Source organism: Pimephales promelas, chromosome 13 (assembly GCF_988280905.1).
Source record: "Pimephales promelas chromosome 13, fPimPro1.hap1.1, whole genome shotgun sequence".
NCBI classification, from domain to species: domain Eukaryota; kingdom Metazoa; phylum Chordata; class Actinopteri; order Cypriniformes; family Leuciscidae; genus Pimephales; species Pimephales promelas.
Genome location: NC_142781.1, coordinates 14,547,648 through 14,571,745, shown reverse-complemented (window position 1 = coordinate 14,571,745; position 24,098 = coordinate 14,547,648). Strand labels below are relative to the sequence as shown.

At 41.8% G+C, this 24,098-nt stretch overlaps 1 protein-coding gene across 2 annotated transcripts; it reads right to left on the bottom strand.

Moving 5' to 3' along the window:
- Nucleotides 1-1,957: 1,957 nt before the first annotated feature.
- LOC120493392 (si:dkey-239i20.4) lies at nucleotides 1,958-16,315 on the bottom strand. Of its 2 annotated transcripts, XM_039691974.2 has the most exons (9): nucleotides 16,113-16,315; nucleotides 15,791-15,931; nucleotides 14,563-14,751; nucleotides 14,175-14,340; nucleotides 13,814-13,956; nucleotides 7,068-7,267; nucleotides 6,618-6,967; nucleotides 2,765-2,837; nucleotides 1,959-2,670 (listed from the first exon to the last, which is right to left on the bottom strand). In XM_039691974.2, exons 2-9 carry the CDS (start codon nucleotides 15,920-15,922, stop codon nucleotides 2,280-2,282), a joined length of 1,644 nt encoding a protein of 547 aa, XP_039547908.2. In that variant the 5' UTR covers nucleotides 15,923-15,931; nucleotides 16,113-16,315; the 3' UTR covers nucleotides 1,959-2,279. The 2 variants fall into 2 exon arrangements, with proteins under 2 accessions (XP_088974624.1, XP_039547908.2); XM_089118498.1 differs by lacking the exon at nucleotides 16,113-16,315 and having other exon boundaries at nucleotides 1,958-2,670.
- Between the last annotated feature and the right edge of the window lie 7,783 nt (nucleotides 16,316-24,098).

Here is a 24,098-nt window from a genome sequence, read left to right as displayed (position 1 = left end):
ATATCCTAGGAATAACCAGAAGCCTCAAATTTAGTGATCTTAAAGATCGCAATGGATTGTAGTGAAGGAATACAAATTTATTAAATATTTTATAAAGGTTTACCAGTATTTTTAACTGAAAAGTACACACAGTGTTTTCCATTTTTGAGGCAATCAAGTTTTCGGACATTAACCTTTTGTCACATCAGTTGGGCCTTTTGTTGATCTAATCAGGCTGATTGGATTGGATTAGCATTAGCTGATTGGATTAGCATCTCAAGGTTCTGCAGAGGAATCATTTACATTAGCGTTGTTTCAAGAGTCCCCTCCTCAATGTAACTCCTCCAAGATTAGCATCTCAAGGCACAGAATAACAGCTATGTTGATGAACTCAGGTAACCAGCTGAATCATAACCAATCATTACCCCCCCCCCCCCCCTTATTTTGAGGGGAATACAAGAGACAGGTGAGCACACTCAGACAAACTGTGACTCAACAAAGACTAAACAACTAAGCGTTGTAATTGGAAACAAGGAGGAAGGACAAGAGGAGACCATGGCCAAAACAAACAAAGACAGATCCACAGAAACACAGATCCACAGAAACACAGGCCATGTGTTTAAGCACAACACAAGCAAAGAGACATTGAACAACAACATGACAAACAGAACCGCCAGAGGAGAGCCCTCACAATTTATTAATATATTAACAGTATTAATAAAGTAGACCTTTCGTTGTTCTGAATTGTATGAATATGAAAATATATATAAAGAACAACCCTTAGTTTTCTGTGTAGAATATCAGTATTACGTTTCATAGGCTACCTTTAAAAACACGTGTGGCCCAGCGCGCTTGCATCTCAGAGATGGGCATAATGGCTCAGAGAGGCTGGATCAGACCAATCACGGCTAAAGTTGGGTGCTCTAGTGCTGGGGGATACACATATTTGTACAGGGATACCTTGTTCTTTGAGACAGGGATTACATGTGAAGACAGGAAGGGGAATGAGAAAGTGTATCCTGTGGCAAACACCACCAGATCAATGTCATCCTCAACTGTGCCATCGGAGAGGATCCGGTTTGGTAAATCATCGTTGACCATGGGATGTTGGCTGAAAACTCTGGGAAATAACCAAAGACATTAGTACACTATGAAAAGGGTTAAAGGTTTAACCATGGACCAAAGTCAGCAGAGTCTTGTTTCCTTCAGTGTTCACAGTACCTGTGCGTTGGCTGCAGCCCAGAGCTTGTGGTTAAACCATTTATTGAGTTGTTTCTCTCTCAAATTGTTGATTAATCCAACAGGTAATATATGATTAAGCCAACTATGTATTCTGTTAAATATCATATCTAATGGAACACCATTGTCTCCAACGTGATTTAGTATCCAAGATCCCTTTTGGGTGCTCAGATAAACCTAGAATTAAGCGAAAGTAAGTAAGGGAAACAATGTGGAATGCAGAGGCTTTATAATTCATAGACTACGCTATATTATTTATAGCGTATATGTGGCATATCACCTGTTTGGCCATTCTGCTCATCTCTACAGCAATATCTCCTCCAGAGTTCCCAATGCCAATCAACTACCCTCTTCCCTCGCCAATCTTCAGGGTTTTTGTAGTGCGGCTGTGGAAGAATTTCCCCTTAAATGTGTCTATTCCTAAGAGTGATTTAAACAATTAGCCACTACAGTATAGAAAGAAAATAGCTGTTTAAGTTACATGTAGTGCATTATATCATATCTATATAAATACTTAAAGCCCCCCTGTATAGTCCAGGCAAAGTAGCCCATTTTGGAGCCAAAAATAGAACTAATTGTAAAATAATTTTTTTCAGCATAGATCATTTCTATGAGGTGTCCAGAACAACATACTAAAAGTCCTAAGAAATCCTAGTTGAGGAAATATGTTTAATTCGCATCAATCCAAAATGTGTGCCAGTAAGGCCAGACAGCAATACACCCCAATGGGGCTATTTTTTTCCCTTTACTCCTATCAAAATAAAACTTTATACAATGAAAGTATCCATGAAAAGTAACAAATTTTGTATTACAAGTTTCTTTGAAAATGAATTTTATTATGCAAATGAGCTATACACTAATCGAATATGCCCAAAATACACCCAAATAGGCTTAATTTTTTCCTTTACTCCTGCCACAATAAAACTTTACACAATGAAAGTCTACAAGAAAAGTAAAACATTTTGTATTAGAAGTTTCTTTGAAAATGAATTTGAATATGCAAATGAGCAATTTACTAATCGAATATGCCCAAAATACACCCTAATTTGACCATGGGTTTTCTATGGGATACAAGAAACAAATAGGTTTCTCAGGGAGACTGGGATCTTCTTTTGCATTGCCATAATGGCAAAAATCACTGCAGCCCCTCCTGACAGGCCCAGCCAAAACAACAAACTGAAGGATGAAGGTTCTGGAATGGGTCGTGTCTTCATGGGTCTGGCCACACGTTCCCATTGGGTAAGAATAGCCTGACGAGCACCTCTCCAATACCCTGGTCCACTTAGCCGAAACTGGTAGGGAGTACAGGGGCCGAAAAAAACCCTCAGTCCCAAAGCAGGGTCTCTCAGGAGCAGCCAGGCAATGTTGGGACAGACACCCACTTCCTTTGCTATTGTGTCTAGGTAAGGGATATAGTCCACTTGAAGGGCAGCCACCTTACGACAGGGGTAACTGTAGAAAGATAGAAGAGATTTCAAAGCGAACATAGATTATTTGTCAAACCAATACCAATTTGGAATTACCATCGAGGTAAATAAATAATTACCTTTTTAAATTTGCTTTTATGTCCTTCTCTATTATTTTATCCATTTTGTCGGCTGGAGGAAGATGGTTTAGTCCTTGAAGAACAGGAGAACATTCAATACATGAAAAATGTTTTCCAAATGTAATCATATGTAAATTATTAAGTCATATAAGAAGGTCACGCTAAACTGTCTTGGAAACTTGTGCTTTTATAATGATAATAAAAAAAAAATTATACACAGATTTATTGTTAACACTTTACAATAAGGTTACCATCAGTTAATTAATAATAACCCATTAGTTAATTAACTAACATTGACTAACCATTAGCAACAAATTTTTTACTGTATACTTATTATTCTATATCTAATATATTTCATAATTTTATAGAATACACTTAAAAAACAATAACAAATAACTAAGCAAGCAGTGCATCATAGCATATTAATCCAGAGCAACAGACATAACAGCACAGCATAATGAGATATAAGGTGAGATCATTCACTAAGGCAAGGAGTTCATCAGTCTTACAGCCTCTGGAAAGAAGCTGCATCTGAACCTTGTTGTTTTTGGTTTAATGCTTCTTAGCCTCCTGTCTGATGTGAGGAGGGGGTTGAACTGTTCGTTTGCTGGGTGGATGGAGGCTGCTGTGAGTTATTTTTGAGTAGATTTGTCCACCCTCTACAATGCCTTCTTTTCAGCAGCAGAACAGTTCCCTTAGTAGGCAATGATAGAAAAGTTGAGTGTACGCTCCACCACACCTCATTGAAATGCTACTAGAGCTGGAGTGAGGAGACCAGCCTGCTTCAAAATCCTTAGAAAATAGGGGTTGGTGAGCCATTTTGATAATGCTGGCTGTGTCAACCCTCATAAAATCATTGGAAATGTGTACCCCAAGATGCTTAAATACAGAGACCATTTCCACAGCTGCTCCTCCAAAGAAGAGTTGAGAGGGGGAATTCTTCTCAAAGACCATCTCCTACACATTAATGCAGAGGTTGTTTGCTCTACACCAGTCCACAAGTTCTTTCACCTTCTGTCTGTATAAGGACTCATCGTTGTGGAATATCAATCCCATCACAACTGTGTCAACAAACTTCACAATATGATTGCCCGAGCAGTGTGTACAGCAGGGGAATCAGGACATATCCCTGGGGGGAGCCGGTGTTAAGGATGATAGGTGAAGATGAAATGCCATGGACTTTAACAGTCTGTGGCCTGTTCGTTAACAAAGTAACAAAGTGATGGTTTCAATCCAAGCAGCAGTAGTTTATTGACTTGAGTCTGTGGGACAATTGCCGAATGGGTGACCGATGAAATTGCATCCGATGCAAACCAGTTCTTCCTGTAAGCATACTGATGGGGGTCCACATTAATTTCAAAGGTATCCTTTATGTGGGCCATAACCAGCCGTTCAAAGCATTCATGATTATTGGAGTGAGCCACTGGGCGGTAGTCACTCATAAACGCCATGGCTGAGCTTTTAGGCGCGGGGATGATAGTAGATGTCTTGAGGCACACTGACACCACAGCCTGGGAAAGTGAGGTAAACATCTTTCCTGGTGTTGTCGGTGATGCTCTCGATGGCCTTTCACATGCTCCGGGGGGTAATTGGTGGAAAATGACCCTGTATTTTCCAAGCATAATTAGCCTTTGCCCTCTTGAACCCAACTTCTATTTGCTTCCTTGTCACTCTGCAAGTGCGTCTACTTTCCTAAAGGCGAAGTCCTGTGCCTTTAGAAAACACATCACCTCTCCATTCACCATTGGTTTCTTATTTGGACAGATGTTAACTTCCTGGTGGTAGTGTTGAGATATGTTGAGAGAAATCAGGAGTAAGAATGGCAGCACAGCTGAAAGTTTGGGTTTTTTTTAGCTGCGGAAGTACAGGAACCTGCATTTCCTTCAGTTTGAGCTTTATTCATTTCACTTTTGGTGTGAACGGGCTTTTACATTTGCCAAAAATATGACTTTTTGTTTTTTGTTATTACAGTTTTCAATTGCTAACAAGCATCATACAGTATACTGTATATATATATATTTAAATTAAAAAGCAAACAAGCAAGCCAAGCACAGGTGAGATAAAGTAACGCAAATGTCATGTATCGCATTACTTAGCTAAGTAACACAATTAGTTACTTTTTAAAGGGAGTAAAGCAATACTTTATATATTTTTACTTCTTATACTTATTTTTAAAGTATTATACTTTACTTCAAATATTTTAAATGAATTTCAGTCTGAATGTTTGGATAGTAAACAGCATTGTGCAGCCTTGTTTGTAGATCTCTCCAAAGCATTTGATTCCGTAGACCATAAACTTTTGTTGCAGAGACTTAGATGTGTGGGTTTTAGTTAAACAGCTCTAAACGGGTTTAATAATTACTTATCAGAAAGAACTCAGTGTGTCTCAGTTGAAAACTTTACTTCAGCAAAATAAATCATTAAAAAAGGTGTCCCACAGGGCTCTGTTTTAGCACCAATTTTATTTTCTACTTATATCAATAAGATAGGTTGTGGGATAACAACAGCTAGAATTCATCTATATGCTGATGATACACTTATTTATACAGTGGCAACATCTATTAATCAAGCCATAAAGCTTTTGCAAGTTTCTTTTCGGTCTTTGCAATTGTCATTGTTAAGTTTGAAATTGGATTTAAACACACACACACACGCACACACACACACACACACACACACACACACACACACACACACACACACACACACACACACACACACACACACACACACACACACACACACACACAAAAACGAACTACATGCTTTTCACTTGTGGTCCCATCAACACAGATCATCCGATTTTAAGTTTAGAGGGGGACTGCATAGAAAGAGTAAAATGTTACAAATACCAGCCCATTCTCACTCCAAAGGCGTCACCTAACTGACGCCTTGGGAAGCATTTGGACATGCTTCAATATCTGACGCTTTAGGCGCCCTTTAGCGTCAGTTAGATGACGCCCTAGGATCGCGTGTACCCTACCCCCACCCCACACCTAAACCTAACCGCGTCCTCTAACCGTCTTCCTCTTTCGTTTAAAGAAATGTTTTCCCTTGAGGCAAGAAAGAGAATTATTCAAAGCTGTTTCCTCTCAGTATTGGATTACGGTGATGTGATTTATATACATGCAGGTTCATCATTGTTAAAAAAACTAGACTGTGTATACCATGCTGCATTATGCTTTGTGACCAATGCCCCTTCACGCACTCATCATTGTACGAATTGGTGGGTTGGACTTCTTTGTTTCAGAGGAGAAAAATACACATGTTGATATTTATTGCTAAGGCATTGCTAGGCAAATTACCAATTTATATATGTTGTTTATTATCTTACTGCATTTATAATTATAGCACTAGATCTAGAGAAAAACTGCTTTTAAAAGGTTCCTAGAGTACATTCAGAGCTTGGTAAAACTGCTTTTTCTTTCTATGCCCCTTGGTTATGGAATGAGCTGCAGGAGCTCCTTTAAACGTTTTTAAAAATCGTTTATTGACCAATTTAAAGGAATCGTGTGCATGTTTTGTAAAGTAACTTTTGATTATTTTATGAGAGCTGGGAAAAATTGTATGCAAGTTTTATGTCTGTATTGTTATACATGTGAAACTTTTTTGTGCTGCCATTTTGGCCAGGACTCCCTGGAAGAAGAGATTTTTATCTCAATGGCACTATCCTGGTAAAATAAAGGATACATAAAAAATAAATAAAAAATAAAATAAATACTGTATGCATTACTTTTAAAAAGTAACTTTCCCCAACACTGTATATAAATATGATTAATGATTATGAATTTAATATATGCTTCTCCTATAACTGTCAAAAAAAGTTTCATGAGTTGTCATGTTTGCTCAGTACCTGCGATGACCCTGGTGGCCCAGCGAGCCTGCAGTTCTGCAGCTGGCATGATCGGCCCTTTGGTCTGCAGCAGGCCCAGGATGGCCAGTGTTGGACGCTCTAGAGATGGAGGAAATATTCTTTTGTAGAGTTTCAGATCTCCATCAGAGTTTAAGAAGGCGGGGAGGAAGGGAAATTTAAAATCATAGCCTGTGCATAAGATCACTGCATCAATCTTCTCTTCAACAGTCCCATCATCAAAGACAAGCGTTGAGCCTTGGAACTTCTGAACATTTGGTTTCATCACCAGTTTTCCCATCAGAATGCGACCTGGGAGGTCATCGTTGATTAGAGTACGCTTGTCAAGGATTCTAGAATCAGAACATAGGCAAAAGTCACAGTGAATGATGATGCATTTTTTAAACAAACTTTACTTTATTCATCAACGATAACAAAATGTTGTGCCTTCACCTGTGCTCAGGCTGTAGGCCATACAGCTTGTGGTCAAATCTCTGATTGAGGCTTCTCTCGCCAATCCAGTTGAGCAGAGATCTTGGCAGGAGGCAGTAAATCAGATCTCGGACTCGTCTAACCATCGTCATGTCTAGAGGAAGCCCTTTACCGACCATGCGACCTATGACCCACGCTCCTTTACGGGTACTCAGGAATGTCTAAGTGAGGAATAGGGAGGCCGAAGTAGGTTGAGTGGTTCATGTGGTTCATTATATTTTTAACTTAAGTCTGCATTTAGAAAAAATACCTGTTTTATGGAAAACATCATGTGTAGTACCCGTACCTAAATTATCAAATCTCACCGAGTTCTCGCACTATAGGCCTATTGCATTAACAGCACAGTTAATGAAGGTTTTTGAAAGATTGGTATTAAATCATATAAAGTCAGTACTGTGTGGTGCTGAGGATAGATTACAGTTCGCTTACAAAACTGGCATTGGAGTGGATGCATAAATCCCTAAGTCACTTAGAGAACCCGGACTGCACAGTTAGAATTACATTCTTTAAATTTCTCTAGTGCATTCAATACTACTCAGCCTTCACTACTACGAAGTAAGATGGAAAATGCTGGAGTACATCAGGGTATGGTCAATTGGATAACTGATTATCTCTCTAATAGACCACAGTATGTAAGGATGCAGGACTGTGTGTCTCAAGTAGTGAAGTGCAGCACTGGAGTCCCTCAAGGAACTGTTTTAGCACCATTTTTGTTCACTTTTTATACATCAGATTTTCAGTATAATTCAAAACCTTGTCATCTCCAGAAATTTTCAGATGATTCTGTAATAGTTGGCTGTATTAAGCACCATGATGAGAGTGAATATAGGGAGCTAATAAAGAGTTTCGTGGACTGGTGTGATAAAAACGATCTCAGGCTAAATGCTTGTAAGACAGACATTTTTAGTTGACATCCTCAGAAAGTGGTACCAGTAAACATAAAAGAATCAGAGGTTGAGATTGTAACAACTCACAAGTATCTGGGTGTATATCTGAACAACAAGCTCAACTGGTCGGATAATACGATGTATGTCTATAAGAAGGGTCAGAGTCGTATTCATTTGTTACGACGGCTGAGATCCTTTGGGGTGCGTCAGGTACTACTTAAGACATTCTATGATTCTGTAGTCTCATCTGTTATTTTGTTCTCCATTACATGTTGGGGAGGGGGATTGTTGGAAAAGGAGAAGAATAAGTTAAACAAACTTATAAAGAAGGCAGGCTCTGTCGTGGGGAGTGTGTTACCCACTGTAGACGAGATAATGCAGGATAGAATGATTGGAAAACTTTCTCTTATGATTAATCATGACCATCATCCTCTTAATGAAATATCTCAAGCTTATGCGAGTACCCACAGTTTAAGATTAATTCATTCAAAGAGCGTTTTAGAAAATCTTTTTTTCCAACTGCAATTAGATTTTACAATCAGTGCTTTATAAGATGATGCAGATGATGGTCATATATATAATCATGGTCATAATGCTTTGAAAAATTGATATTTGAGTACAAGACCTGTTGTTGTGTATGTTGTTGTTATGTTTTTATTTTATTTTTATTGTATTTATGTGCTGCTGTGACATATAAATTTCCCCCCTGGGATTAATAAAGTAAATCATCATCATCATCTAGTAAATGTGTTGCTACAAACCACAATATTTTGCCTGTTGGATTATTATTAAACCCTGGATTTGAACTTTATCCTGATCTTCATGTAGCCAATCAAAAGTTGATTCAGGATCGCTGCGCACAGGTCACAGGCGTTGCCAGTAGTGTATGCTAACTGCACAGACTCATAACCCGCCTTGATACAACTGCTTTATTCTGTCTGCCTCTTTACAAAACCACACACAAGTCAATGTACATATTCAACCATGCCGTTTTAAATGTAATAAATACTTCCAAGGAATAAACCTTGTTTCATTCTGAGCGATCACCTGCTGTGAGTTCTACTTAACGATCTACAAACTATCTAAATCAATGAAACTAGTCATCTTCAACTCAACTCGCCCTTCAGCATATTGCTGAACTGATGGATGGCCCCAATATTGGAGTGGAGACATCAAGTCATTCAGGTTGTTCGCCCTGAACGTCAGATCCCTGGTGAGCATGTTGGAGCAACTCGGTTTAAAGGGGCAAGTTGAGCTGGACTGTTTTTCTCATGTCACCCGTCTACTGGGCAAGCTACCACACGACCTGAGGTCCAGTTTCAGGCGCAACATTCACCCTATCCGTATTCCTATCCCTACTCTTCTGGACCTAGCAGAATACGAGCTCCAGATCAAGGAGGATATCACACAATATCGATTGAGAAAGGATACCGGAGCGAAGCCCAGAGCATCTAAGCGTACTATCAAGTCTTCACCTAGGGCCTTAGTCCTCATGCTGGGGGCTGAACCCAAATCAGTTAGGGAGCCGGCCAAATCTACTCCTTCAGTCAGTCTATTAGCAAAGAAGTTCTGCCCATTCTGTGAGAACTAAAAGCACACTCTGAATAGTTGCGCAAATTTCAAACTGCATTCAGGACAATAACCGATTTGTTGGCAATGCGACAGAGATCAGCTGAATGTGATCTGAAGATGTGCTGTAAAACATGCAACAGCAGACACCTGCTCGCTCTGCACGATGTCAGCGAGAGACGTCTAGACAAGACTGACAAAGCTGAGAGAAGGCCTGACCAGGTGAAGTCCAGTGAGAGCAAACCTTTCCCTATACCAAATGCAGACCAAGTGCTATACACTGCCAAGCCACCACAGGGCCATCGTGTGCTTCTTAAGGTCAGTAAAGTTATCCTCTGCTATGGTGACCAGACTCTGGAGACATACACTGTGCTAGACGACGCCTCTGAATGCACCCTGCTCCTCCAACCGGCTGTCCAACAACTGGAACTTGAAAGGCCAACCAGAGGATTTGCGCCTGCGTACCGTCAGACAGGAGCTGCAAAGGCTTCCCGGGGCGGCTCTTTCATTTTCCTCCTCTCCAGCCTGTTCTCCAGCCATGGTATACAACATCCAAGGAGCCTTTACCGCACCCAAGCTCGGTCTAAGCCAGCACACGTATCCCTTCAAAGCACTGTGACTGCAGAGCAAATACAGACATTTGAAGAAGCTTTCTATTCCTTCATTCAAGGACATTGACCCTCTATTGCTCATTGGCTCAGATCATCCCCACTTGTTGACTCCAGGTGAGCCAGTCATCTTTGGTCCCCCTGGTGTACCGGTTGCTGTCCGCACCCATCTTGGATGGACGCTGCAAGGTCCGACCAATACTCTAATGCAGTACCTTATTGAACAACACAATATTTTCACCACCTTCAGGGCACCTCCTATGGCAGCTGCATGTCCTCCCATTGCACAGTGAAAAAGGCCAGTACGAGGTCACGGCAGGACAAGGAGGCCCTTGAATGCTTGGACAAACAGACGGTGTGAGTAGATGTTGATGGTGTCCATCACTGTGCTACTCCTCTCTTCCGCGTTAGAAACTTCCCTCAGCTCTGCACACCAAAGGAGGCAGTACTTCCTCAGCCTCGAAATATGAAAAGGCGGCTGTTGAAGATCCTGGGAGAGGCCCAAGTCTACAACGCAGAGATTCAGAGACTTGAACAGGCCGGCTATGTGGCGAAACTTTCGCTTGGAAGTTATGCGCTGCTCTGACCGCAGCACAAATGGCTTGGATCCTCAAATCTGAACTTTCACTGCCCATCCAGAGGGCGGTGATTTGATCAGACTCTACTACTGTGCCCCAGTGGCTGCAGATGGAGTCATGACGATTCAAAGTGTTTGTTGGCACACGTGTTGCAGATATTCAAGATCTCATCGAGGTAGTAGACTCTGCCCAAAACCCTGCCAACGACATGACGCATGGTAAACCTCTCAACACATTGACACCAGACAGCCGCTGGGGTCAAGGCCCAACCTTCTTGTTGTGTGAACCAGACAAATGGCTACAAAGTCTCCAGATTCAGACAGAGACAGATCAGGGTGAAGAGCTCAAGAACCCTGACTGCTACCTTGCCAAGTCATCTTCCTGATGCTAAGCTTCCTACAAAGTCCTCCTGACTGCCACAACTAAGACTGTACATGGGGCGGCCCCAGGCAACATCACAGCCAAAAGGAAAGCCCAGCTGACTCTGGGCTCCCAGCTGAACAGGTCCAACAAGACACTGACTCCCAGCTGAACAGGTCCAACAAGACAGTTTTCCAATTGAATATGCCCAGCTGCAGTCAGGAAACCATTTGCCAAGAGCAGCAGACTTCAAGCTGGCACCAGAGTTCAACCACAGGCACAAGCTCATTTCTGTTGGTGGAAGTCTGTGTCATAGGAACCAGCTGAAACGAATATTGTTCACCCGGTGGGGCTGGATGCCAAACACCCAGTCACGCAGCTGCTCATCCAAGATTATGATTACCATCTGCACCATCCAGCCCCAGAGAGGGTCTTCTCAGAGATATGCCGCAAATATTGGCTACCAGGAGGGCGAGAGGCTTTCCTCCCCTAAAATGGCAGACCTACCTCTACCCAGAGTCCGACTTTTCAAGCCAGCATTTTACTCAACAGGAGTAGGCTGCTTCGGGCCATACTCGGTAGCTATTGGAAGAAGGAGTGAAAAGTGCAGGGGAAAAATCTTTAAATGCATGACCACCTGAGCTGTGCATATCGATCTGCTCTCCAGTTTGAAGGCAAACACATTCCTCATGGCTCTGAGATGGTTTATCGCCCGCAGAGGAAAGCCGTTCAAGCTAATCTCAGACCAGGGGATGACCTTCAGAGGTGGCGATCGAGAGCTGCGGGAAGCATTTGCCGACCTATTTTACTGTGACTTTCTCTCTCCTACTGGAAGATGCCTCTCTTCACCTGGACTCTTAGCCAATTACAAGTTGATTCAGGATCGCTGCGTGCGGGTAGTATTCGGTCAGAGGTAGGGGTGCAAACGGTTAATCGATCTATTATTAATTTATCTATTATTAATAATCTATTAATTGTCGACAATAATTTACTCGATTAAATGAAATTGTCGACTAAATAAACATTGCCAACATGACACGATATTCTCACGCAAGAGAGCCGACACAAACTTGAGGTTGCAAAAGAGAAACCAAACATGAGGCGGTCAAAACGGAGTGGATTGCATTGATATTGACTACCAGCTATACAGAGTGTTAACCTCGAAAATCTAGCTGTATTCTAACAATAACTTAGCTCATACCTGTCAACACTCCTGTTTCCCGGGCTTCTCACGTTTTTCAGCCCTATCTCCTAGATGCCTCCCGGTTTGTTATTTTTCCCGGGAAAACTAGTCTAACTGTCTGTCTCACCACGTTCATACATGGGGTGTTCACACAGACAGCAAAAGGCACATACAATACAATACAACCGATAGTTCAACAGGGAGCGAGCAGCTCTTAAAGGGGCCACACCTTATTTCCACTTGTTACAAGTTGTATATTTGACTTCCCCCTCAGCCTATATTATAAGTGCTGCTGCTAATGTTACAAGTTTTTTTTATAAGTAGTTTACCAGATAAATAATTATATGTAGGCTTAATATAGTGTAGGTAGGATAAGCCTACTCATATAGATTTTTATTTAAAATTTATTTTATGTTGCTTAATGTTTCATATGCAACAGGTGACCCAGTGCACAATTATTTTTATGTATTTTAATTTTCTGTGCATAATTTATTTAGTTAAACTACATAACTGCCATTATTCCGTGACGTATCCCAACTGTTACAATAAAACATCAATTGAGCAATATAACATGCATTTTTATTCTGTATATAAGCAATATTTAGCTTTTCATGTTAAATTGATACCATGAGAAATTTACATTCTCAGGAAAATAGGCGCTTATCAGTTAATCGTTAATCGATCGATAAGGTTGATCAACCAATGATTGGTGAATTAATCGGTAATTTGCATCCCTAGACCAAGGCGTTGCCAGTAGTGTACGCTAACCGCACGGACTCCTGACCCGCCTTGATACAATTGCTTTATTCTGTCTGCTTCTTTACAAAACCATACACACGTCAATGTACATATTCAATAATGCAGTTTTAAATTCAATAAATACTTCCAATGAAGAAACCTTGTGTGATTCTGACCGATCACCCGCTGTGAGCTCTAATTAATGATCCACACACACACATCTAAATCAAGCCAGTCATCTTCTGCACAACCATACTGGCCTGTTTGTGTCTAAGTGAGGAATGTATTCATGCAATTTGAAAGATGTCATCATTGAATGCATTTTGTGACAATGATAAATTATCCATAGTTTAGCCCACAGACTGATGTTGTGCTCGCTGTGTGAAGAGCTTTGAAAAATAAACCTAAGTACTGAGCATGGTACTGAGAAATGTATTCTAGCCATTGTTAAAAAAAAACAACAAAAAACTGTAATATATCCTAATCCTTTCTACATTAGTTTGTTTAGGACTATTTGGTTAAACACCTTCTGATATACTGTAATCAATCACTCTCTCAAATTTTTCCCTTTCTTGAAAAATATATATTTTTTCCTTTTGCTGTCAGAACATTTCAATAATATTATTTAATGTGCAAAAATTATGTTGGGTCATAAAAAGAACACATTTTACTCAGTCACTAATTTGTCTATTGGTAGGATGCACCCACTCCATATAAATGCTGAATTTGATCCTGGGGAGAACCTAAAACTAGAGAAATTATCTGTAAAAAACATATTAGTCACCTTCTCACACACTCGGCTAAGCTCCACGGCAATGTCTCCACTAGAATTCCCAATCCCAATCATCACAACTCTCTTCCCAATGTAAGGATCAGGGTCCTTGTATTCCCAACTGTGAATTACTGTCCCAGGGAATGTGTCAATACCTGTAGTAGACAAAATTACAGTAAATGTTATACTGTGACAATTTATTTCGATTGTTCTGTATTTTACACTTAAAACCCTGTTTTAAGATCGTTTCTGATGGAATAGAGTGGCTAAGATTGAAATTTGGACACATGCTGCTGGTCCGAGAATTTTCAGTTTCTGTGGTAGCACCCCATCCCAGCCATTTTAACATTCTGTTGTCTTATGGTCAAATCACCTGGGAAGTGTTTGAAGGGTTTGATGGGTTGTGTGTAGTGTCCTGCACACACAAGCACCCCGTCAAACACATGTTTCTCCTCTTGTCCATCTTTGTCTGCAGTCACTACCTCCCACTGACCCGAGTCAGAAAAATCCGGCCTCTGCCTCACACTGCGAACTGTGGTCTGAAATACACCCAACCACATAGAGCTTAAAAGCTACATTTCATCTTTATAAGAGGAATAATTCTTATAAACAAACTCATACACACACGTACAATAATGTGAGAAGTAGGATGTGTTCCTAGAACATTGTTGTCAAACAAACACTCCCATATGACCAATATGGATGGAAAAATATATTTCTTGGAGAAATCTCAGTCGATGTGATGTCATTGTGTTAAATACCTGGAAGTGAATGTGCTTTAGCAGATTGAAGTGCTCAGCATAGAGTTTGAAGTACTGCAAGATCAGAGAGTTGTGCATGAAGTTTGGGTAATGATCCGGCACAGGGAAATCACTATAGCACATCATCTCTTTAGAGGTGTTCACTGTAAGAGAACGATAAATGCTGCAACGCTCTGCCTCAGGTTTTTCCTGTGAATGAACAGAGGGGCACGTTCAATGACTTTAACAGATTGATTAGAACAGATTTTTTATAAAACAAAATAAAATAAAAATACCAATCAATCACTAGCAGCTTTTTTTTGTATTAAAGGTGAAGTGTGTAATATAGTTGAATGTAAAAATACTGCCTCCTATCCCATCTTAAAATGCATATTTTTTTTATTTTTGCTTTCAAAACTCTAAACAAAACCAATATTGTGAGTTTGGGGTGGGGCTATCTGTTTGTTGACAAATGACCAGTGTTTGGGAAACCTGTTAAAATCATATTATCATTAATATTAATAATACTGACAATATTAGTTAATAAAATGCATGTCAAACAGGTCAGAGTATAAATATATTTAGAAAAAACAAAGAAATCTAAAACATCAACAAAAATGAATATGAAAATAAATTTAAAACGGTGCAACAGTAACAATGAATATAATCATTATTGAATTTGGCACTTATGTTCCAAAGTTTGGGTTCAGTCAGACTTCTTTTTTTAAAAATAAATTATTACTTCTCTTTATCAAGAATGCATTCAATTTATTAAAGTACTTCAAACACAAACTTCTATTCATCAAAGAATCCTGAAACAATGCATCATAGTTTCGACAAAAATATCAAGCAGTACAACTAGGAATACAATGTTAAAATATATTAAACCAGAAAACAATTATAAAAAAAAAAATCATAATATTACTACTTTTTATTGTATTTTTGATCAAATAAATGCAGCCATGTTGAGCATGAGAGACGTCTTTCAAAAACTTTAATGAAAGACCCCAAACTTTCAAAATGGTAGTGTACTAAACAATACTGTTTTACTTATTAAGGCATGAGCTAATGGCAGTGGCTGATCTTGTATAGATTATAGTGTGCTAAACATCATTGTCAACCGTCATTAAATTAGTAATAGTTTTTCCGTGTGGTACCGCAGGTGGCACAGAAAGGACACTCTTCACCTTTGTTGTTAAGCTATTTAAATTTCAGACATTAAATGTTTAAAATTGAGTTTAATTTCAACCTTAAACCTCCAGAGTCCTCCAATGTCATCACTGCTCTCAAAACACACAGGCTCCAAGCCTTCATCCAGACAGCATTTGATGGAAGTCAGCCCAGAGCTTCCTGCTCCAATCACAGCAACACGCTTAGCCATGCTCTCAGTCTGAATGAAAAGCACATCGTCATGTGAAAATGCACAGGACACGGTATTACAGTGTGCAATGTGCAGCATTCATTGGTTAATCATTAAGAAAAATATCACATCAGCAGATGATGAACAAAGACAGACACCAGTCTGAACATATGCTGTAAGCTCGACAATTATGACACAAAATAAATCTTACCTTTTAACTGAAGACGGTCTCAAGCCCTTAGAGTTCAAAAAATGAACTCAATGTTTTTCTGTTCCTAATAGTTAGAGTAGCTTTGCCTGAAACCGTCTAATTGAAATCAGCCCGTTATGTAACCAATTGAGCACATCTCTTTTCTTTTTCTAAAAGAAAAGGGTGGTCTCAGCTGGGACTAGTTTAAGGTGGATCAAACGGGAATGAAAAATTAAGGGGGAAAAAAAGCTCAACAACAAAGTTTTGAGGAAGGTTGAGGAATGTTCAGTTATTTCTCACTATCACAGACGTGCAAGTCCTTATCTTTTGGGGGTTGTCATAAATCTAATCATAAAACAAAGGACGAGTTCAATAGTTTTTCGCAATCTAAAGCATAATAAAAATAATGTAAAGCTGGAAGCTTACACTGCTATTATGAACCAATAATCGGAACAAAAGGCAGTTAAAGAATGACGTGTATAACTCAAATCTGACTCCAATATAATTAACCTGACTCCATTAAAGTTGTTATTCTTTAACCTCTTATTTTTTAAAGGTCTTTCTTAGAACTGATAGGAAAACGTAGGATTTAACCTGAACGTTTAGATAACGAAGGTTATAATCACTTTAGCTTTCAACATAATCAGTGATAAAATATTCTCAAAGCTTTGAAAGCAGGCAAAGTTATTTATTAAGTTACATGTTTAAATAGTATGGAACAACATACTGTATAGAAAACTTACTCACCTATCCTACTTGTGCCCTGAGCAAAGCATGGTTAAACATTAGTGGAATACCAACACCGAAACCGACTGACAGTAAATCAAAAGATGAGGCAAATACTGTAGGTAGTGAAGATACCCCACAGTTACTTTATTATAACCATTTAAAAATGTCATTTTGGGGCCTGATTAAAAATGAGCTGTTTTGGGTGTATACGACCTTAAATGCAAATGAGCTGCATATCCCCGCCCTGCCTTTAGATGAGGGCGTAACTTGATACCTATGGCAGTCGGTAAGCAGAAGGGCTGAGAGAGTGAGAGACGCGCTGTTTTGTCTGTTATTCAGCGTACGTTTGAATTGGAATATATAAATTGTACGAAGAGACTCCGGCAGAATAAACACAAATGAGAATGGACCAGTACGTCTCGGTATGGTTATTTGATTAATTTATGTACTTATAGAGTTGTAATCACGTCTTTTTGCAATTATGGATGTGCAACACACACACACACACAAACACTACCGCTGGCGCAACTTTTTGAAACTACATACACATTCTGTGATAAAGTTTGCTACGTACAAGCGAAATTACATTTATGCAAGGGACCTGTGGCGTCATGTTTACTTGTCATACAGGTGCTTCTGTGGCAAATGTGAGAAGATGGCTAACTTAAAGAACAACAACATATATGCAATTTTTAATACAATATCTTCAAATATATACATTTATAAACGTGTAGTTACACACTATACAAACAATGTTTAAATTATATACACAGACATCCTACGACGACAACAACTTTAGACTCATTTGTTGTTGAATTGGCTGACAGACTGAAATGACTATTTGCTCAAAAATCATAAAATACACTTAGACGACGATCCACACTTGAGGATTAACTTTTAAGCCACAACAACAGGATTAACCCACGAGTCCACTACAGAACACTTATGTTTCCAAGAGACATTACCGGCTGTCGTTGAAACAATGGAGGATGGTGTGTACAGATCACCGAGGGCGGGGTCTAGGCCACAACCACACTGTCAATCAAACCCCTTGCTTAATTCTACGTCACAAAGAGCTGAATCTTAACAGCTCGTTCTGAGACAGTGGATATGATTTATTGAGATTGTAAAAAAAACACTGGGTGGATTATCATGCTAGGGTGGTTTTGCTCACACACTGCCAACACACATTTATGTTCAAACACCATGTAAAAGTGAATTTTCCATAATGGGTGCCCTTTAATATCAGTATTAAGTTCACCACCATTCATTTGAGTTTATAAGCAAATGGTACAGGCGTGTCATTGAGGTGCAAATGACAGAACCATCTCTCCGACAGAACCATCTTGTGCCTGGAGTGTCCCAACAGTCCTCAATCAGCATATTGATGAAATCCCTGCTAGGCATTAGCATACTGTGATGATGAAGGCAGCTGAGCCATGTTTAATGGGCTTTATGCACAGCTGCACTACTTTCTGAACTTAAGCCAGCTCCTTGTTTCCTGTCTGCCATTATTGGGCAAACTTGATTATTCCAGGTGTGTCTGATTATTGTTGCCGTGACTACTGAGATCTGGCACACCTGAATTAATCAATTTGTCCAATAATGGCAGACAGAAAACAAGGAGCTGGCTTACGTTCAGGAAGTAGTGCAGCTATGCATAAAGCCTATTCACATGTGTACCTTTAAAAGGATTTCTGAAGTATAGTAGGGCAGTCCCCTCCTTGAACTGCCACCTAACGTGGTGGAGGGGTTTGAGTACCCGAATGACCCTAGGAGCTATGTTGTCTGGGGCTATATGCCCCTTTTTGGGTCTCCCAAGGCAAACAGGTCCTAGGCGACGGGTCAGACTAAGAGCGGTTCAAAACCCCCTTATGGAACAAATAAATTCAAGGACCGTGACGTCGCCCGGTATGGCGCAGCCGGGGGCCCCACTCTGGAGCCAGGCCCGGGGCTGGGGCTCGTATGCGAGCGCCTGGTGGCCGGGCCTCACCCCACGGGGTCCGGCCGGGCTCAGCCCGAAGGAGCGACGTGGGACCGTCTTCCCGTGGGCTCACCACCTGCAGGAGGAGCCGTAAGGGGCCGGTGCAGAGAGGATCGGGCGGCAGTCGAAGGCAGGGGCCTCGGCGACCCGATCCCTGGACACGGAAACTAGCCTTAGGGACGTGGAACATCACCTCGCTGGCGGGGAAGGAGCCAGAGATTGTGCGTGAGGTTGAGAGGTTCCGACTAGAGATAGTCGGGATCACCTCTACGCATGGCTTGGGCTCTGGAATCACACTCCTTGAGAGAGGATGGACTCTTCACCACTCTGGAATTGCCCATGGTGAGAGGCGGCGGGCTGGTGTGGGTTTGCTTATAGCCCCCCCAGCTCAGCCGCCATGTGTTGGATGGAGTTTACCCTGGTGAACGAGAGGGTCGTTTCCCTGCGCCTAAGGCTCGGGGATAGGTCTCTCACTGTTGTGTGTGCCTACGGGCCAAACGGCAGTGCAGAGTACCCGGCCTTCTTGGGGTCTCTGGGAGGAGTGCTGGAAAGTGCTCTGACTGGGGACTCCGTCGTTCTGCTGGGGGACTTCAACGCTCACGTGGGCAACAACAGTGACACCTGGAGGGGCATGATTGGGAGGAACGGGCCCCCCCGACCTGAACTCGAGTGGTGTTCAGTTATTGGACTTCTGTGCTGGTTACAGTTTGTCCATAACGAACACCATGTTTTAACATAAGGGTGTCCACCAGTGCACGTGGCACCAGGACACCCTAGGTCGTAGATAGACTTTGTGGTCGTTTCATCTGACCTGCGGCCATATGTCTTGGACAATCGGGTAAAGAGAGGGGCGGAGCTGTCAACTGATCACCACCTGGTGGTGAGTTGGATCCGATGGTGGGGGAGGAGGCTTGACAGACTTGGCAGACCCAAGCATACTGTAAGGGTTTGCTGGGAACGTTTGGCCAAATCTCCTGTCAGAGAGCTCTTCAACTCTCACCTCCTGCAGAGCTACGACCAGATCCCGAGGGAGGATGGAGATATTGAGTCTGATTGGGCCATGTTCTCCACCTCCATTGTCGAAGCGGCTGCTCGGAGCTGTGGCCATAAGGTCTTCGGTGCCTGTCGAGGCGGCAATCCCCGAACCCGGTGGTGGACACCGGAAGTAAAGGATGGTTGGCAGCTGACAGGTACCGGCAGGCCAAGTGGACTGCGGCCCGGAAGGTCGTGGAGGCAAAAACTCGGGCCTGGGAGGAGTTTGGTGAGGCCATGGAGAAGGACTATCGGCTGGCCTCGAAGGGATTTTGGCAAACTGTCCGGTGCCTCAGGAGAGGGAAACAGTCCCCTACCAAAGCTGTTTAAAGTAGGAGTGGGCAGCTGTTGACCTCAACTGGGGATGTCGTCGGATGGTGGAAGGAATACTTCGAGGACCTCCTCAATCCCGCCGTCACGTCTTCCATTGAGGAAGCAGAGGCTGAGGGCTCAGAGGTGGACTCGTCCATCACCCTATCTGAGGTCACCGAGGTAGTCAAGAAACTCCTCGGTGGCAAGGCACCGGGGGTGGATGAGATCCGCCCTGAATACCTCAAGTCTCTGGATGTTGTGGGGCTGTCTTGGTTGACATGCCTCTGCAGCATCGCGCGGCGGTCGGGGACAGTACCTCTGGGATGGCGGGGTGGTGGTTCCTCTTTTTAAGAAGGGGGACCAGAGGTGTGTTCCAACTATAGGGGGATCACACTTCTCAGCCTCCCTGGGAAAGTCTATGCCAGGGTACTGGAGAGGAGAATACGTCCGATAGTGGAACCTCAGATTCAGGAGGAACAGTGCGGTTTTCGTCCAGGCCGTGGAACCCTGGACCAGCTCTATACTCTCTACAGGGTGCTGGAGGGTTCATGGGAGTTTGCCCAACCAGTCCACATGTGTTTTGTGAATTTGGAGAAGGCATTCGACTGTGTCCCCCGGGTGCTCCGGGAATATGGGGTCCGGTGTCCTTTGCTAAGGGCTGTCCGGTCCCTGTACGACCGAAGCAGGAGCTTGGTTCGCATTGCCAGTAGTAAGTCAGACTTCTTCCCGGTGCATGTTGGACTCCGCCAGGGCTGCCCTTTGTCGCAGGTTCTGGTCATAATTTTTATGGACAGAATTTCTAGGTGTAGCCAGGGGCCGGAGGGTGTCAGGTTTGAGGACCACACGATTTCGTCTCTGCTCTTTGCGGATGATTTTGTCGTGTTGGCCCCTTCACACCAGACCTTCAGCATTCACTGGGACAGTTTGCAGCCGAGTGTGAAGCGGCTGGGATGAAGATCAGCACCTCCAAAACCGAGGCCATGGTCCTCAGTCGGAAAAGGGTGGCTTGCTCACTTCAGGTTGGTGGAGAAATCCTTCCTCAAGTGGAGGAGTTTAAGTATCTTGGGGTTTTGTTCACGAGTGAGGGAAGGATGGAACGGGAGATTGAGAGACGGATCGGTGCAGCTTCTGCAGCAATGCGGTCAATGTACCGGACCGTTGTGGTGAAGAAGGAGCTGAGCCGTAAGGCAAAGCTCTCGATTTACCGGTCAATCTACGTTCCTACTCTCACCTATGGTCATGAGCTTTGGGTCATGACCGAAAGGACAAGATCCCAGATAAAGGTGGCCGAAATGAGCTTTCTCCGCAGGGTGGCTGGGCGATCCCTTCGAGATAGGGTGAGAAGCTCGGCCACTCGGGAGGAGCTCAGAGTAGAGCCGCTGCTCCTCCACATCGAGAGGGGTCAGCTGAGGTGGCTCAGGCATCTGTTCCGGATGCCTCCTGGACGCCTCCCCGAGGTGTTCCGGGCACGTCCCACTGGGCGGAGGCCCCGGGGAAGACCTTGGACACGCTGGAGAGACTATGTCTCCCGGCTTGCCTGGGAACGCCTCGGTGTCCACCCAGAAGAGCTGGTGGAAGTGTCTAGGGAGAGGCAGGGCTGGACTGGGACAAAAAAAATCGGCCCGGGCATTTTGGCCCAGACTGGCCAACTACATATGAACATAAACACAACTGAACTGTGTATGCCCTTGAACATGTATACCAACAACTCCTATTAAAACCACCAACGCCATCTAATGAGTGAGATGAAATAACTACTAAGTTTAAAATACAATTCTCCAACTGCATTGGCAATACCAGACTTTCTCACAAGATGTTTAAATAGTATAGGTCAGTGCACCTCTGTCCCTCTAGGGGGGTTCGGTGGCATGCTCCCCCGTAAGCAAATTTTGTGCTTTTTAATGTTAAATTCATAAATCTGGTGCACTTTGAGAGTTTAAAATTAAGAGCTCCAACCCATATTCAGTGTGCAAATTGAACAAAGAAAAACTCAAAACTCTTTTAGTTGGAATATAGTGTCTGTCTACATTATATAATACATAATTAATCATAGTTATAATATTAATCACAAGACAGTTATAGCCATATATTGTAAAACACATGCACTGAAAAATAAAAGCAACTTTCATAATTAGCTTAGAACTAATTTCTGTAACTTGAAAGAGATATAAACACATTATCTTTTATTTTGATGGAAACGGCATTCAGCTTTCATTTTGGCGGAAAACATGGTTTACAAACGGGTCTTATACTCTATAATTCTAGTAAAATGCGGTGAAGTGAAGTCATGAATGAAAAATAATATTGAACTTGTGTTAGTTCCTGATGATTCATGAAATATCAATGCATGAATGAATGCATAATTCATGCATTAATTTATACATGATAATTCATGTACCCTTACCGTAAAGTGTTACCCAGAAGGGTAAACTAACACTAACACTTTGATGTATTCAACAAATAACAAATTAAATACATTTTGTTGCTTAATTTGCACTTTAAACTGGAAAACTAAAAAACATTTTTACTAAAATTGCCAATCCTTACAAAATTTGTGTAATCCGTATATATTTTACAAGCAGAGGTCACCACAGCATTACACTTTTTTTGTTTTTTAGTACCATTTTTACCAGGAGTACATTTTCAGAACCACAGCCAAGAAGAATTATAGTTATAGAGAAGACAAGAATAGGACATCTAGAGGTGAACATATGAAGCTACAGGTGGAAAAAGTGTCATATTTTACTACATTTCATAGATAGATACCTTTGTATTTTCTTGAGGTTCAATCTTTTTCTTTTCTTGTCTTTTGGTCTCTTTCTTCCACCACCTGTATATTTTCTTGATCCTCAAATGCTGATAAGGAGACCATACTCTAGGTTCCATGTGCCTTTTTGAACCTGTTGTGTTTGTCAATCATTTTGTTTCTCGTTTCTCTCTTCTCTTCATCCAGCTTGAAATTTTCTGAGCAGATGACTTGCATGTTGCACATCTTTTGTACTCCCTCACATTTCAGGTAGATGCTCTTGCAGGTGTGGTTGAAGGAATTGTGGTGGAGGAGCATGGCAAATCTTTTCAAGTAGAGTTTGCTGTTCAGGTTCCTTGAATTGGACCATCAATAGTTCTGCCACTGTGGAGAAAGATCGTTCTACATCAAGTAGAGTGTGTTGAGGTGCCACTTCGTTACACTCCAGCAGGATACTCCTCCACCTGAATCATCAGTGGTATTCAATTGGTAAAACAATTATGCAACTGAATGATCAATTATCCAATGATGAACTAGCAAATATCAACACTCTTTTACCACTTGCTGATCACTCAATCAGTCTTTTCCTCCTGTTTTCTCACTAATGCTGAATGTTCCCATTTAAAGCGTGGACCAACACCAGCAGGGATTTTGTCAAAGAATCATTCTTTGTAATCCCCTCTTTTCATTGAATCATGGACGGCTCTCAAATCAAGGACTAACTGACTCACTGAACCAAGAATCATCTTTTGAGCACATGAGTTAATAAGGACAGTTTTGAATGGCAGTCGAGCCAGTGGGATATACATGTCTTGCAGATTTTGACCTCTGAATGGACAAATTTACATGTGATGACAGTTTCACTGATAATCAACTTCGCAGTATTGATCAGCAAGCCATGTGCATTTAGTAAAGGCCCCGATATACTCACAACAAACTGAAATACTTGACCAGCTATATACTTATGGTGAACATCCCGACACCATCCACACTACCGAGAATGTGAATATGTGTGCTGCAGCTGCACACTTTCCTCTTGATAACACACACAACATAAATGACAGTGGCAAGAAAACAGCAGTTAAGAAAGCATCTGATCATGGCGATGTGGACATGTTTGCACTAGCTCTGTAATTCGGCACACTAGTCAAGCCACGTTCATTTATATAGCAAGTACTTTATACTATAGAATATACAATATAGT

Excerpts from the sequence above, each read along its gene's own strand:
- LOC120493392 (XM_039691974.2), bottom strand. The coding sequence starts at position 15,922 with ATGGCTAAGCGTGTTGCTGTGATTGGAGCAGGAAGCTCTGGGCTGACT. Across the intron at positions 13,957-14,174 it reads ACCCTTCAAACACTTCCCAG|GTATTGACACATTCCCTGGG; the intron begins GTGATTTGACCA and ends TGTCTACTACAG. Across the intron at positions 2,671-2,764 it reads ATAAAAGCAAATTTAAAAAG|TTACCCCTGTCGTAAGGTGG; the intron begins GTAATTATTTAT and ends ATCTTTCTACAG.